General features: G+C 38.9%; 1 protein-coding gene across 1 annotated transcript in view; it reads left to right on the forward strand.

The window, feature by feature from the left end:
* Positions 1-17,203, forward strand: part of ATP10A (ATPase phospholipid transporting 10A (putative)) — a 118,154-nt gene that overhangs the window by 32,824 nt on the left and 68,127 nt on the right. Inside the window, exon 2 of the mRNA XM_026069433.1 lies at positions 15,891-16,095. Coding sequence (XP_025925218.1) covers positions 15,891-16,095 — 205 coding nt within the window. The remainder of the gene's footprint in view (positions 1-15,890; positions 16,096-17,203) is intronic.

Raw genomic sequence — 17,203 nt, forward strand, 5'->3', positions numbered from 1 at the left:
TACCTCACCTTTTCCTGTTCTGTATTCATGCATCTCGCGTACCTCTTCTCATTGCCCAGTCCCATCCAGCAGATTCTGCTACTGTCGTTCTCTTCATCGCTGTCTGAGACTTGCATGCAAACGCAGGGTTTTTCTAAAGGGATGTAAACCCAGCCTGAAAGGGACCTGCTCACTGATGTGAAGATGGGAGGAAAAGAGAGAAATTGTTCTTGTTCCTCGTCAAAAATGAATGAATGAATTTAAAGACTAGCAAACACATACTGTTAGAAGCCATCTTTTAGTCTGAATTGATTTCAGGAAAATTAGCTGCATTGTAACTAAGCTAAGTTTGGTTCCACCAGTGGCTGTCCTAAAACTGGTTACATTGAACTAAATGCTAAATGGGGATTCCTGTGGGAGTCTTAATTTGGTGCTGCCTCAGACTAAGGCAGATAAACAGTGTGATCTAAACAGTGTCCTGGTCTTCTACAGCAGGTTGCCATCTGTGATGGAGTAGCACATGGACAGCTGCGCTCAGTTTCATAGATTTTGGAAACCAGTTTGCTAAAGTCTTCTCCAAGAATGCCACTCTTTCTCAGGGTTCATTTGACAGTCTCCAGAAACTAAGTATTCACATTATTAATATATCAGAGGGAGCTGTACATTAGGAGTTAATCTGTATTTGATGGACACTTTTATCCTTGCAGAATGCAGCGGTTCCCATTTATTTTGAGAATTTATCAGTTTGGATTTTCTAAAGGCATGCTTTGTAGTCAGATGAAGTATTTGGGGCTGCTTACAGCATTGCCTCTCTGATTAAGATCATGTCACTATTTCTGTTTTGTCTTGTTCTTTGAAAAGATGAAGGAAAATGATGCTTTGTACATAGAGTTATCAAACAAGGTTTTGGGCCAACAACAATTTTTTTTTCTGATCTTAAACAAAAAATGATTGAAGATGTCTTTCTATACTCCATAAAATATTCTGCTTATTTTTATGCAGAATAAATGGATATGAGTCTAAAAATGTGGAGGAAGCATATTTGTTTGGATTATTCTCCCCCCAAAATTACAATATTTAGTTTAATCCTGAAGTATTTATACATCCTTCTCACACCASCCTCTTGCTCTCATACCACAGCCGAGTTAGCAGAGTAGGTCAGAGGTTTATCAAGGTTCCTATGCTATGGCTTTTGTCTCCATAGGTAGCTTAAGGAAGCACCCTGTTCCCGTCTCTCTGTGCTATGTGGTCCCACAGGAAAGATGAAATAACATCTCTGGGGAAACTCATGGAAAATAGTATTCTGTTATTTGCCCCATGGTACCACTGAAGAGCTCGGTGAGAGACTGGGGAGCTACTGGGTGGCAGAGGCAGTGAATTTAAAAGAGGGAAGACTGTCCCACAGAGCCTACGTGATACAAGGTGAAACATTAGGCCCAGTTCAGTTGCCTAAACATAGCTGCCTACTGCCATTTGTGATGCCTTGGGATTTTCAGACTTCCACATCAGGCTAGAAGGTAGGAAACAGGACCTAAGAGGGACCTCTGTTTTTCTGGAGTGACAGCTGGAGACTAGACACCTTGGGCATCTCAGATGGCCCTGGATACTTTGTTTAGGCCACAGAAACAAACTCATTGTGTCCATGAAGCTTCCTGTCCATTTTCAGTCTACCATTAGCAGCTCGCTGCAAGCRAGTTTGTCAGCAAGGTGTCCAGAAGGTGCCAAGTCTCCACAGGTTACAGGCAGGTGCGAAACCAGCTGCAATGTGACCCAGCTAATGACTCCAGTGAGGGGTAGGCAGGATCCTGCATCCACCCCTTGTCAGATACCAGCAAATCCAGCTGAGAGGCAGAAGCCTGTAAGAAAACCAGCTGCACTCATTTTGTACCAGAGGGGCCACAGTGGGAGAGGAGGGCAGTAGAGTTAACCTGGTGAGGTGGCTGCGTGCTAACAGAATGGCTTCTATGTTGGAAGGCCTCTGAACTGAATTTGTCACCAGATTACATGAGTAATTTGACATATTTATAAAAGAAGTGGGTTGTTTTGTGGGTGGTCAAAAAAGCATTTTCAGAATTTGTACTATGCATTTACAAAGTAGCTTGGTTGAAATTAGTGCCTGGAGATGGATGATTATTCTTTTCCTTGGATTAATAATGTCTACCTCACAGGAGAATTGCAAGCATGAGTTCCAGTTTTAGGAGTCTTACAAGCTTGGATGTCTTATTACAGAGAATTCTCCTTAGCTGTCTTTACAGATGTGGACCTAAATGCGGTCCATATCTCCAAGAGGAGTCATAAAAGAAGATGTATATAATCAGTCATGAGGTGCCAACAATGACAGACAAGATCACCATCTGCAGGGTGTAGCAAAAGCTAGATAAGGAGGAGAGATGCTTTGAAGTAGATGTGGCTTTCAGCTGGATGTAGCAAAGAGGAGCCATACAGTTCAAAGTCATTATTTGCTGACAATAGAGAAGGAAAGTGATTGTAGTAGTACCAGTAGCACCAGTGTGGAAGTTGACAGAGCAAAACTGGAAATGAGGGTCTTGATGAGAGTTTGGCATTAGGGAGAGAAAGAAAAGCATAAGTTTTTGATGTGGTGTTTTTTATGATGGGGAGAGGAGTAAAAAATAGAATTCAGTTATGGTTTTGAGTAATAGAATTGAAGATGGAGATGTGCAAGGGAGAAGGAGACTTCTTATGCAAAGGAAGTTTAAGTGTGGGCTTTGAGTGTGTTAAAATTCATCTAAGTGGAAGACCTGTGTATTATCTAAAAATCTATGAATTGCATTTTTAAAGCCTTTTGAATTTCTTACAGACTTGTGGGGAAACGGTTCAGGTTAAATAACTCTTTTGTTAGATTTGTAAATTTTATCTGCAGACTTGATTGATTTTATTTGGAATAGTAAATTGAGACATCAGATTGAGGTTTGATTGTAATGCTGATATTCCTAACTTTTTAAGTTACATTTTGCCTTAAGGATGTGCCACAAACTTTTGGTCTCTGTGTTTGTACACAGAGACCTGCTGGCTCTTCTGCACACAACCAGGGTGGCCTGCCACCTGCTGAGGTGTTTCAGATCTCACAGGTTCTTTCAGGCTATTTGTTCTCCCTCTGTGATTCAAACCCTTCCAATAAATAGTCCCTTTGTAATTGTTTGCTCTAAACTTCAGTTTCTAGGTGTTCGAAAAGAAGAGTTGTTTGCAGTTAGTCACTTTTTTCTTTTCGCTGCAGTAAAGACCTTGAAGGTTGTTTTTTCTTTTCCTGCGGTACTGCATTTCAATGTCCTATCTTTTTTTTCACTCAAGGAAAGTATGAATTTTAACTACAGAGAAGTTTTCTTTCTGGACTTTGGCCAGTAAAGCTGCTTTTCTGCCTGAATTTAGACATAAAATTAGGCACCTTCCTGAACTGGGGCCTATATTTTTAGCCTATTTCTGGAGTTCAGTGAATAATAAGTGAAAATCATTCATGAATATTTTTTTCTGGGAATAATATTTGCAAAGAACTTTAGTAATTACCAAGAAAAGTTTAGCTTAATGAGGTATCCCATTCATGCAGAAAGAATCAAAACACAGTATTCATTCCTATTAGTTGGCCTGCTTATTTTTTAAAGAAATAAAATACAGGTCTTCAAAAATGAATTTAAATAGTTTCCATGAGCAATCTGAGTGCTATAAAAAGTGCTCAAGAATGATACTACCTCTTTTTAATAGGGCAATAGTGAAAAAAAGATTGTATTTGTAAGTGTCCATCTTTATGTTTAGAAACATACAGATACATACACACCTGCCAACCAACATAGTCTTGAAAATATTCAGGCTATAACTGCCTGAATGATTAAAAAATGTGGGATAATTATTATAGAAAGATATATTTTGTTGTGAAAATGTATTATCTGATAAACTGATGGAAACAGACTATCAAAATTTATATTGATGGGATGTGGTTCTTTAGAAATTGTTCTTTTTATTGATGATAGTTCTGTAGCGGTGGACAAGTGGCAAAGATGACTTGCTTCCCTGCAAAGCTGTCTAATTACAAGGTCTTTGAATAACTAAGTTAAGGGGTTGTGATGTACTCTGTGTGTCAGCTGACTGTACCTCATGAACCATAATTCATAGCATTTGGATTGTAAATGCACTCTTATTCTGTCCCATTGATTTATCTCTGCAAAAACAAAAGTACTGTTCTAGCTTAGAATTTCATATTCAACTATATTCATTGATTGGCTCCAGTAAGTTTGGAATATTAATGAGATGAAGACCAACCATCTTTAATTCAGGAAAGCAATAGGTTGTGTAAAAGCAGGGGCTCTCAGTATAATTAGATTGACATTGAAAACACTTAATGAATTCTCTTCCTAATTTTTTTATATGCAAGTACCAGCAGTAGTCAAGTTGTTAAATCTGAACTGCTGAAATGTTACTAAAGGTATCTTACATTTCTTTTAAATAGTAGAACATTGCATTTTGTGGTTTTCACTTCTTCAATATAATCTCTATCATTTATTTTCACCAAGAATTTTGAATATAAAATTTGCATCCATAGACATTTGTTTTGACTCAAACCTTCAAAGATTCGTATCACCACATGTGATTTGCATGCAGTTTGGCCTTCTAATTCTTCTCTGATGGGAATGAGGAACGTTTTTGTATTCTATGAATTTGTATAAAAGCAAAACAGTCCTATAAAAGGACTGGTATGTCTGCATTCAGACTGCAGGACSCAGAGCATAGCAAATTGAGGCTTATGCACACCCTCGTTTCAAGCTGATGCAAAGTCAGGATCTGATCCATGTGTGTACTCAGTCGTGAGTACTGAGAATTGTTCCCAGGTCCCGGGTTAGATGTGGCCTTATCAATCTTCATTAAGAAAGCATTCTTGTAAAACACCTTGTTATTAATTTACACCAAAATTTTAGAGACTTTTAGACTTCTGTTTTGTTGTGAGAACAATATGGTAGTTTAAACATCTCTCAGTACTAATGTATAGCTTGAGGCTGTTTGCTTTTCCTTGCATTAGTATTCTTGTCTTGTTGGGACAAGCAGTGATCCAGAAAGGTAAAGACAAACTACATAACCTGTGGGAGCAGCTAAATATAGAGAAATTGGGCTACACATAATCTAGGATAAGTCACCATGTTTAAAACTTGAACTGTGCTTTTCAAATCAGCCTGAAGTACAACATAAGGCATATTCTCCTGCCAGCTACACAGAAGAATTAGGATTCTTCTGAGTTGTAATGCCTTTTACTGCTCCTTCTCTCTTGGGCATGTACTGATGCTGGAAATAGATGTTTATATTTCAAATCAGGGGCTCCCCAGGGATTTATACTCGTATTGCCTCTCACAAAGTAGCTTTCTAGATCTAGATKGAAAATGTCAGGCAGTTCTTTCACTTTGAGCACCAATGCAAGCACCAGTGAGAGCAGTGCAGCATGCTTCAGTTCTTCTGTGTTTCGTTTACATCTCTTCTGAGAAATCTCATTGCTCTTGTGTTTAAGAACCTACATGGAGAAATATAAACAAAGAAGAATTAGTAATAGTAAATGCTAAAAAAGGCATTAAAAAGATCTTTATGTTCATGTTTGAGGGCCTTAGCTGACCCTTGTGTGCCTTCATATTAGGAAGAAACTTATGGGAACCCAGTTATCCCAAAATTGCTGAGATCTTTTCTGCTGAGCCATAGCCAGTTGGGAAGGTATGAATGTGGTATGACACAAGCAATGGCTCAGGAGCGAAGCATTCTCCCACCCCACTGGGGATTCGTATCAGGGGCCTAGGGCAGCCGGTCACATCATACCAGGGACAGGGCCCTAAAAGCAGTATATGGCATCTGCTCAACAGAAGTTTGCTGGTGATACCCACTTTGGCCAACTTCTGAATATTTTGAGGCCTCTTTTATTCCTGGGTAGGCATTGAAGGGTAAGACCAATGTTTGCACATAAATCCTACTAAACCATTCTTCCATGGTTGGGCAGGATTTATGYGCAAATATTGGTTTTATTCCGTTACCATCACAAAAACACATAGATATGTCCAGTTTGCTTTGCCTGCAGCCTGTAAGCATCCTTGACTGTCAGGTAAAACTGTCCACTTTGCCGTACCTGCCTGGGAGTATTTGGTGCAGGGATCTGACTTCGGATAGATGGTAGATAGACCATAGTTTTATCCAGGATAATGTGTTAAATCTCCCTTTTTACCTCTTGGTGTCAAGAGAGGAACCTGTGCCTGAATTTGAGGTTTCACTCTTCTGCAGTTCCCATCTGATATATCTCCTCTGACAGAGAGGAAACTAATTTCTTAGTAATGCTACAGTTAAATAAAGTTTGTAAGAATTAAGATATCAGTACAATGAAACATGCTACAGTTCTTTAAGCAGTTCACTTTTGTGTGGGAGTAGGAAGGTCTTGTTTATGGGCCAAAGCAATATTCTGGCAGTACAGTCAGAAGTATTTTAGAGGCAACAACGTGTAAAGGATCATCTCAGCTGGTCTGAGTTCGAGCATTGCACACTGAGACCCACTGAGATCTCAGTTGGTATTTGGATAGGTAAATATTTTTACTATCCTCAACTTGAAATTTAGATTATATCCTGCATGTCTACATGTTAACATATAAATGCCTTTTTTCTTTACTCTTTAGTGAGTGTAAGAAATGGAACAGGACACTGTGTGACTTCTTCCAGACAATAAAAGAAATGGAAGAAAAATGTAAAACTTCATGATTTCAGGAGGAACTGGAGAAAAAGATCAAATATTTATATTTCAGCCTGAAAGGCTGATTTTGCTTGTTAAATACTAAATTGGTGAATTATTAAGATTCATCTCAACAATGGTCTTGTTAACATAAAGTAGTAACTGGACTATATTAACTTCTGGAGTCCTTTTGTGTGGTGATTAGATAACGTGAGCTTCAAAGCTGACTTTAAAGGAGATGTGTTTGTATGCCACAGCTATGTGCAGGAGGATATTTGAAAAAAAATGTCTCCCAAACTGGATATCAATCAACAACTCCAGCAGGTCTCTGCACGTAATTACCAGGAAATACCTTCCCTGATAAAATTCTTTCAACTGTTACATGTTTATCTAAAAGAACTGGAATTATTTGTTAAATTAAAACTGTTGCATTTAGGAAATGCCTTTCATTTAACAGATTTCTATTTCTTTACAAACAGCTTTCTGTCTGGATAAATTATATGTAGTGAATACATTAATGCATTTATGACCTGTGTCATGTACTCCTGAGATCAAATAGGCAGGTGTGTAGAATCAGAGGAATGTGAAGAAAAAAAATTTCTGTTGAAGTGTCTGAATCTTGTTAAGGAATGGGATTTCCCTCATTAACTCTGCATAGCCATGCTAAATTTACCTTTTAGGACATACAGTTAAGATATGACGAGCTCTTTTTCAGTACTCAGCTGATTACGCTGGCTTAAATGCAGTGGGAGAGCACCAAAGTGTGAGATTTTGCCCACTAAATTTATGCATCTAACTTGCACCTAAAATTTACTTACTGAAAGAGTTTTCCTATGTCTTCATGCCATTAATTATCAGTTTAGAGAGCTAGGGCTTTGGAAAACTTCTTCACAGAGATTATTTCTTACCAAAATTGAGCACCTAAGATCTCCCTTGGAAGAGTTCATGCTTCTCCTGTAATTGTTCAGGAAATAGGCACAGGCATAGATTTTTGTCATTAGGTGTCTGCAATTTAAATAGCCCTCCTTTAGGCAGGGATTGTTTCTTCTCCATGTTTGCACAGCACTAGGTGCAATTGAATCGTATCACAGTTCATGGTTTGGGGCCCCACTGTAATGTAAATATTCAGTCATAATGTCTGCGATGGTCCTGAAATTCAGGATGAGAATCTTACTTGGGTGTGGGTCCACTGCTGAGGTTGCCATCTCCTTTGTATCTGTGGGTTTTGCTGTAGATACCAGCCTGGTACCTACAGCAAAAGTAAGCAATGTTGTCAAATGCAGGGCTTGTGGTTGGTGATGGTCAGAAAGAAGACATCCTAAGGAAAACCAGATAAACACTTTGTTGCCCTGTTTTGCTCAGAAGAGAATTTCTGATATATCAAGCTGTTGGAAGCTTTGTGGCATTAATATGGAGGTAACTGACTCAAGGATTTTAATGTCTGTAAGACAGGATGCGCATTACATTCAGGCAATTCTTCCACTTCTTCCACTTCCCTGTATGGTACCCAGTTAGGAAGCCTCTGTACTAACCATTACTTATCCATCCTGCTAAGTATAGGCAATAGATAGTCTTCTCTCCCAATATATCTGTTTACTGGAAGAATAATACAAGTTTATTAGCATTTTTGGCAGTAAGCAAAGGAGTGACTAGGATCATACTACTTAAAAAAAAAAAAAAAGGATACTAGATGTAACTTCAAAACAATCTCAGAGTTTTAAAATGCAGTTCTGGAAGACAGCTTTTCTTTCATCAGTTTGTGTAAAGTAAATGTTCTGCTTTTATATTTTGTGTTGTTATCTCAACAACAAGTTTCTTGGCTGAAAAATAATTTATTCCGGGTAGCAAATGTTTCATTATAGTGAACAATAATGAGGCTTTTTTCAACATGAGGTATAATGGAGATAACACTGCCAAAAGAAGTTCAGTGATTGCTTCCACATTCTAAACCTGAGTCACTGAGGTTTCTTGACTGCATTTTATTTCAGAACAAGTTTGACTTTTAACAGAAAAATTAGCACTTTTCAGAAAGCCTGAATTATTAAAAGGCACATTTATACCTCATTATTCCCATACACACACATGTGCTCCTAGTCCTTTTGTTAGGATTAACATCTGTAACATATGTTTGCACTTGCTAATTCCCCCAAAAATATTTAAAGTCCATGAAAACAAGATAACTTCTAAGTCCTCTTAAAATAATGTGAAGATTAGGGGGTCTATTTAGAAACATCAGTCACAGAGAGATTTTGTTCTCTTAAACATTTCTCAAGAACATACACGGTTAATCTGTTTCTGTCTGATTAATATCAGATTCAGAGCCTCTTCATGATTTATTTTAATAGAAACAGATGTTATCGTTTATGGTGGAATGAAGACATATTCTGGGCATTATGTAACCTGCTTTGGCATTAACTTATGCTACATATTTTTCCTTAATTCTGCCACAACATTGTAATTGTACCCAAATGGTTCCCAGTGTGTTTCCTTAGATATTTAGCATGTTCAGACTTAAAGTAATACATGCATTAGTCTCATAGATAGCTCTGGTTTTAAACTCTGAAATCTGCTACCCTATAGCTTTCAAATTGTAATTGATACTGGTTGTAACACAGTAGTTTTGTGGACTGCTTTTTGGACTACTTTATTATCAGTGTAACAGAGCACTGGAACATGTTGCCCAGAGAGGTTGTGGTGTCTCCTTCCTTGGAGATATTCAAAAGCCGTCTCGACACGGTCCTGGGCAACATGCACTAGGTGACCTTGCTTGAGCAGGAGGGTTGGACTAGATGATCTCCTGAGGTCCCTTCCAACCTCAACCATTCTGTGATTCTGTGATATATTTCAGTGTTGTCACCAACTCTGGTTTTGTAGCCTATGATGAGTTACACAAAATCTGTACTTGCCATCAGTGTTAACAGAGCATCATGGGCTCAGTTAGCATCAACCATCCACATCTGCAGTAGTGTCAGGCACCGAGGTAGAGGGTTGAAAGGCAGAGTCCCAGCCCAGGCAAGGGCAGACTGGAAAGAAGAGGAGAAAATTTGTGAAAACCCTTTGAGTGTGTGAAAGACCTGTTTAGAAACAGCTAGATACTAGAGCCTCTCATAAAGATAGTTCGGCCTAGTGTGGGACTTCTGTTTGCTTTGTTATTTGAACAAGGCTCCCTTTCTTGGTGTGTAATAGTGGAGTTGCCGTTGTGCTTGACTCTGCCAATTATCCTCAAGGTTTTTTTAGTTAGCTTGTTCCTAACCAAGAGGCTTGTCCCAGCATCTGTAACCAATGCACTAGAACATGTTTTAAGGCATTGGGGACGGAAATGTTCTTAATACTTTGTTTAGCTCTACCCCACCGTCTTTCTGCCTCCTGAGATGGAAAGAAAGGACTTGGTTGACATCAAGAACCGCTCCAAAGTAGGTTTTGTATATGCCCTCTGGCTTTGACCTGCCTTTTATAGAGGAGGGTTTTTTCTCTTCCACAGAGTTAATTTGTTGCTGTGTTTCTTTTAACGCCTRCTGGCTCTATGACCAACCTGGGCTTGAAGAGAAGGCAAAGAAGCCTGATCTCTTTTGAAGTGAGGACAATTGCTATTTCAAAAGCAGGTCAGCTGACAGGCTTGGACTAGGAAACAAAATTTCATTTGGGTGTTTCTAGAGGCTTAAAATCTTCTAGGCTGCAATCTCAGCCTGTGCAGGGAGTGGCATGTTGGGTAAGACAGACTGAGCAGCCCAGGAGATATACATGCATATCCCCTATCTTTTGCTAAATGCCTTTTCAGAAGCCCTCCTAAGGCAGAAGTAAGACGTTGTGCTGGGTCTAAGACAGGGCAGTGTTATGTATAAGTACAGGCTCCCCAACCACTCCGCTCAATGATGGAGCAAATCTGTGCCTGCCATTCCCACTCATTAGCTGTGATTGTTGCCAGTGGAAGCAAGAAATGATTACTCAGTAATCCCATCTCCTGGGCTTAAGATATAAAATTTCTAGTATAAGGGCCTTGCACAAGTGGAACAGATTATATAGGTTCATGGCTTGCACATTTCCTACCTAATCTTGCTTGTGATATTTTCTTCTAGACTTCGGAGGAAAAAAAAAAGAAAGAAAAGAAAAAGACGAGGAAGATTTCTGCTAAATTTTGTATGCATATGAAGTTCTGTTATCTCCCTTTATGGTCAAACTGGATAATTATCACACCAAACAGGTCAAAGCTATTCAAAAAAGGGAAACAAAATTATTTTTGTAAGGTTTAGTTAGAGACCTTTTTAAATCTTCRGCCTTTTGTAGTTTTAAACTGATGTTTATATGGCCAGAAAAGTGAAATTTTTGGCATGATCTTCATCAGGTCAAGCTGCAGGGGAGACCAGAAGAAGAGAAGCATGGTTAACAGTTTAAAAAAAAAAAAAAAAAGAGTAATATCTGAGTTTCTGTATTTTTAAATTTTGGTTTAAAATTTAGAGACAAAAAGTTCATCAATATCTTGGGAATTTTGTTGTTTTTTCTGTTGACTAGAGCCATTCCTAAATTTGGCACAAACCTGGAAGCTATTCTGGTTCAAAACAGATCACAGGGCTATGCAGTAGGTAGAATAATACAAGTTTTTTAGATAGCTATTAGAGTAATTTTCTCTATGTACACACATTTGAAAGGATGTTGCAAACTTTCCCTTGTGTGTTCAAAAGTGGATATGCTGGAATAATTGCACTTCACTGCTGCAAAAGTACATTGACCTCTAGAGGTGTTTAAATCTGCCAGTGCCCCAGTTGCTGTTGGCTGATGCTGTTGAAGTCAATACAGCTGAGACAATCAACTCTTTAGGCATCCAACTTTAGATTTCAGTCAATGTCTACCTGTAAAGACATGCACAGAAAAGCAGAACCAGTGGCAAGTTCTGTTTCAGATGGTGACAGAGAGGAGAAGGAAGATTTCCATCAGTAAGGGTTTGCAACCTGAGCTGACTGATACGCTCTCTGCATGTAAATGTGTTGATGGAGATTAGGTTGTGTGCAGGGGGCTGGACATTTTTAATATGTGAGCCCAACACAAACCTTAGAGTAGTTGGGCATAGCTGTCTGAGCCTAAGTGTTCATCACAGTGAGTAAACTAGAGAGTAACGCTATCCATTCCTTCTTGTAGAGTGGCAGAAGTGTGTGACAGCATATTGGTTTAGAAGACTTTTACCTAAATCTCCAGCTTTGAAAGATAAGAATTAGTATCTCTGACCTCTTCCTGGGTTCGTGCTGCTTTGGTTTCTTGCAGTATCAACATTAAATTTGTTATAGGTACTCAAATCTATCTTGAGGCTTGTGATAAGTGAGGGCAGGTAGAACTAGAGTTGTGGGGTGGTAGCTTCCAGCCTAAACATCCATGGCAGCATTTCCCATGACTGTGGGAGGGGGCTGGACTCACTAACCCGGGTGTTCCCTTCCAGTCCTGTGTTCCTGCTAGGAGACTTTGAGCTCTTCAACAAAATATTCCAGAAAACCAGATGACGTTTAATTAAACTTGCAAGAAGCTGTTGATAAAAGTTCCTTGCAAACAGGGCTTGAGTCTCTCTCATGAGACCGCAGAGGACTGTCATAGACCACAAAATAGCTATGAAATCGGGACAAAGCAGGAATGAATGGCAGGGTCTCAGAGGAATAGACCAAGGCATCTGTGTTTAAAACATTATCAGCTGGGTAATTATAAAAGGAAAGACAGCAAAATTTTCAGATGATTTTAGGACATTCAAGACAAAATGAAGGCATTTCAGAAGCACCTACCAGGTAAATGAATGGATAGAACCATGACAGGAAAAATCATACTGATTAGTGGATAAGTAATGAATACCCACCTGACTGCTTTTTCTTGCTATCGTATAAAACTATATAGAGTGGTTGGTCTGTTTTCTCTTCTGGGCTTGGTCTCCATTACATTACATTACAGTTGAAAGGAACTGGTCTCAGTGATCTAGGTATTCCATTCAGTCCTATGTTTCCATGTTTTAAATTATTGATATCCTCCAAGCTTGGTCATTACTGTGAGGAGCTCAGCTGAAGTATCTGCTTAAACATTAGGTTTGCTGTAAAGTTGAAAAATAAAATGAACCATTTGAAAATATGTACCCACCACACCAAATACTTAATAATGTTGTAGATGTGCTCACCTGTATGATTTAGGTTGCCTATTGCGACAGACCTATGCAATGTAAGTCCTTAGAAACATAGAAAGAGTTCCTTCTGAAAAGCATCTAGAAAAATAAAGTCTAGGAAGATAAACTGAGGCAAAAGTACTCAAAACACTGAACTTCAGTCAAGCGTTCTTATATGTCCCACCTTATACAAACACAAAGGAGAGCTTAAATTTTAAAGAGAGCATTTCTCTTATAAGAAGTGTGGCATTCCTAACTCTTCATATCATATAACTTATGTAAATTACTGACACAATATAACAGCAAGAATAAACATTTAATGGGCAGTATAAAACTTGGATGCTGAAGTCCTGTCTCTGCAGAAGCTAATGACAAAGTTCTTACTGTATCAGTAGGGTCACTTGTGGCATGTTTCTACTATGCAGAGACACGAAAGTTGTCTCTAAATGAACTAACTTTTATGTTCAAAGGAGTAGGATGAGCATGTTAAAGGCATGTTCCTAAAGGGCTAACACATTTGTGCTGCATCTAATACCTGAACCAGCACATTTGAAGATGGTATTGTGCCGTATTTTGGGGAGAATTCTTGCAGTGACAGTTCATTTGGTGCAATGAGAAAATTCTGAGTTAAAAACTCTGTTAGAGGACATGGAGTGACCCTGGTTGAGGAGGATAAGGAAGTAGTAAGACAATTCATCTACTACTGACTCTTGTTAGCAGAGAGCTGGATTAAGTGGAATCCTAGCCCAAATTATTCCTGTGCATCTAGTGAAGGGGGTTTTCCCCAGGGTCCCTGGCAAGTGTGCAAGAGTTCTTGCATTCATTCTATCCTAGCAGAGCCATTCGGCCTTGTGGTGCAGGACACCCACCCTTCCTGCCACAGACAGAATATATAGTGTGACAGTTGCCAAACATGTGGGAGATCTGGAAATGCTAAAATAGCAATGCTTTTCAAACAATGGAAGTTACATTAAAATGTTAGTCCTTATAGCATAGTACAGGACTACTTGCTATTTCTGGCCTGCTAGTACTTATATACTGCCACTCATTGTACATGCACTTGAACATCACCCAGTTTCACAGTTAAATGAAAAAGGATCAAGAGTAATGGCCACATGTGAAGGGTTTTGGAGTTACAGATTGCATAGCTAACAAACCCTTCAGGTCTGTGATGCAGTGATTTGCACTACATTATGGCACACTGGGTTTCAGAGCAATTCATACTCATTAGCAGAGAAAGTTAAATGCTGGCTTCAGCCTGAGTGTGAAAGGAATGGGTAATATCTGCAGCTAGTATGTAAATTACTTGCCTTTGTTAGACTATCATGTTTTACACTTAGCTCTTATTAATCATTTTTAGGCTTTATCAAAACAGAAAGCACATCCATGATTTTCTTTTGTCCTTTTATAAACTAGATGTTAGGAAAGGGCAGTGAAGAAATTCTGGGAGGTAAAACTTGATCTGATTCATCCTTACTGTGTTACCTGAGATGTTATTGCTCAGGGCTCAGGCTAAATAAATGAATGAAAGCAAACTAAGGCAAACTAGTTAGCAAACTAATTCCTTTAACGCCCTTGAAGGCATGACAAGGATGAATTAGGCATACCATCACTATCAGTAACTCCAAACAACATTAGCAGGACTTCTGTGTTTCCACTTAGTTACAAGTCTATTCATGTTACTACTGAAAGTAATGTATTTTAAAATAATATACTTTGAAAGAACATGAAATAGCGCACATGCACACACACACACACACACGCAACCCCATTTCAGAATCCCATTCTGCCTGGTTAAGTACTGCCAAGGAAGACTATCCCTTGCTGTCAGTGACAGGGTGCCAGCACTGACAGTAGCCTAGGTGCTTACAGTGTCTGCATGACATTCTGGCAGCTTAGAAGTGTCAGAATAGCCTCTTCCCATTTTCAGGAGGTATTTTACCCAGTTAATATTGTGGCTGTTTTGAAATGAATTTATTTCAAAAACACAGTGAAGGAAAGCGATTTACACAAATGCCAAGAAAGCACATTAGTGTTTTAAAGCTAAAAACCTGGATTTTAACTAGAATTAATTAAGCAAGCACCTGTTCCTTTTTTCCCCTTGCTCTGAATAAAAAGTGAAAAAAACAAGTAGCCAATTAGCATGCCTTTTAAAAATAGAGAGGTTTAGTGGCTATATCTAAATGAACAACATACACATTAATGTTTCAGTTGGATAAGTCTTTGAAGCGACAAAGAAATTGCACTCCAAAATAAAATGTTCACAGTAACTAAGCAGAAATGAGCTACCTAACACATGGCACTATGGTTAATATGGTGATACTGCAGAAATATTTAAAAGAAATGATAGTGTCCTCCCCCTGTAGAGCACTTGGGACTGTGTTTTTCCACAGGAGGTATTCTTGCAATTCTAGATTTAGTGATTAATATTGGAAATTTCTTTCAGGTATAGTTTTTTGGCTCCTTCATCCAAATTTCACATGTAGCACTATACAAACTTTGTTCCTATTGGAAAGAAGGAAAAGTGGGAGCCAGCTGAAGGGTGGTGCCACCCTGGGAGCCAGAGGGTGGTGTATGATGGAAGTCATTCAGGAGCTGTGCCAAGGAGGTGTTGTGCCCACACCTGTTCTCAGTTGCATTGCTGTTCCCCCACTTGCCCTGAAGTGTGGTAGATATGTCAGTCTGTGACTCATCCTCACTTGTGGTGCACAACAGCTCCCTCCCCTTTGTGGGGTCAGCTGGATGGGTTGGACCATTGAGGGAAGGAGGAGGGTGTGCAGCACCCGCTAGCCCCTAGAATCCCAGCTCCAACAGCCACATGTGGTACTCTGGGCCTTAAAGAGCATCTGTGTGTGTGGTTGGTTTTTTTTTTTTAAGCCCTTAGGAGCTCTGACCGGGTTCTTAGTTGGTGATCATCGGCCTCCAGGCAGTCTGCATGACCTTTTCATGGCATAACTTGAAAGTACCTGAGGAACTTCCAAAGACACTGTGCTCCTGCTGCAAGTCAAACCAGATCTTATCTGAGGCATGATGATCTATGCATTTTTTTTTATATATGTCCTTTAAATGTCTTTTTTTCAGGAATGAAAAGAAATATATAAGCAGATACTGGAAAGAAGTGAAAGTTGGAGACTTTGTTCAGCTTCGCTGTAATGAAATTATACCTGCTGACATATTGCTGCTCTCTTCAAGTGATCCTGATGGGCTGTGCCATATAGAAACAGCTAACCTAGATGGTGAAACTAACTTAAAACAAAGACAGGTGGTGAGGAGATTCTTAGAGCTGGTAAGTCACCATTCTTAACCCTTGCTTATAATAAAAATTTGTTTTGGGTAAGTAAACTGCTCACCAATGCACTTCACACCAGATAAATCTGCTTGTTCTAGTAGTGCTGATGAGTTACTGTTATGGTTGTCATTAAAATACTAGCATTTGCCAACAGCTGACCTCATAATAGTAACAAATGTTTTACCATAATTTTTCCCTGAATTTGAACAGAAATTATTTGGGGCAATTGTGTGCGGTTGGAAAATGCTGAGTTTTTTTAATGGCTTCTATTGTAGCTTGATTTTTGAAAACACGTTTTAACTGCCCAGTGAGAAGATATTTTAGTATAAACAACTACTTTTCCTGCCTGCAGACCAGATCAGTTTCAATTAGGAATTCTGCCTGAAACTCCATGTTGCAGAATATCCCTCCAGCACTTGGAGCGTTAAAGCTTGTAAGATTTAAAGGGGTAGCATGCATGCGTTCTAGGTGCATGTGCTGAAAAATTGTTTTACTGCTCTCTCATTATACTTATCTCTCCCCAACAGCATTGTTTTAAAACAAAGCAAATCCAGAAGATCAGATACTGTCAGCAGAATTAGAGGAAATTACCTGAAGTTTTATTTGATTTAATAACATTATTTAAATCGTATTTATTTGTATGCCCTCCTCTCCCATCCCTCTTGCCAGCTAACCCCCGTTTCATGTGCTTTGGGATGTGAAAAAAATATTTTTTTTTCTAGAACTCAGCTACATCTTTTTTCCTAGTAGCTCTTCTCATCTGACAGGTTATGCAAACTACGGGAGTTTTTGTCATTATGACTGTCATCAGAAGTGACTACAGCAGCCTGTAATTGTACTGAGGTATATGAACATTAATGCAGTCATAATCCAACCAATGGGATGAAAATCAATGTGTCTTCCTAATAATTCTTTGTGTTGGACAAAGCCTTTCTGTGAAAAGCTTGTAAAAACGTGAGATCAAGACTTGTTTAATCATCAGTGATTCCCACGTAGATTTTAGACATCACAGTTACCACCATGACAAGAAGCTTAATCAACTACAGGCAAAATGTTTTAAAAACTTCGATTGTTCCAAAGAAGCTAATTGGATTGCTTCTCAAAA

The sequence above is a fragment of the Apteryx rowi genome, unplaced genomic scaffold (assembly GCF_003343035.1).
Source record: "Apteryx rowi isolate R43461 unplaced genomic scaffold, aptRow1 scaffold_297, whole genome shotgun sequence".
NCBI lineage: Eukaryota > Metazoa > Chordata > Aves > Apterygiformes > Apterygidae > Apteryx > Apteryx rowi.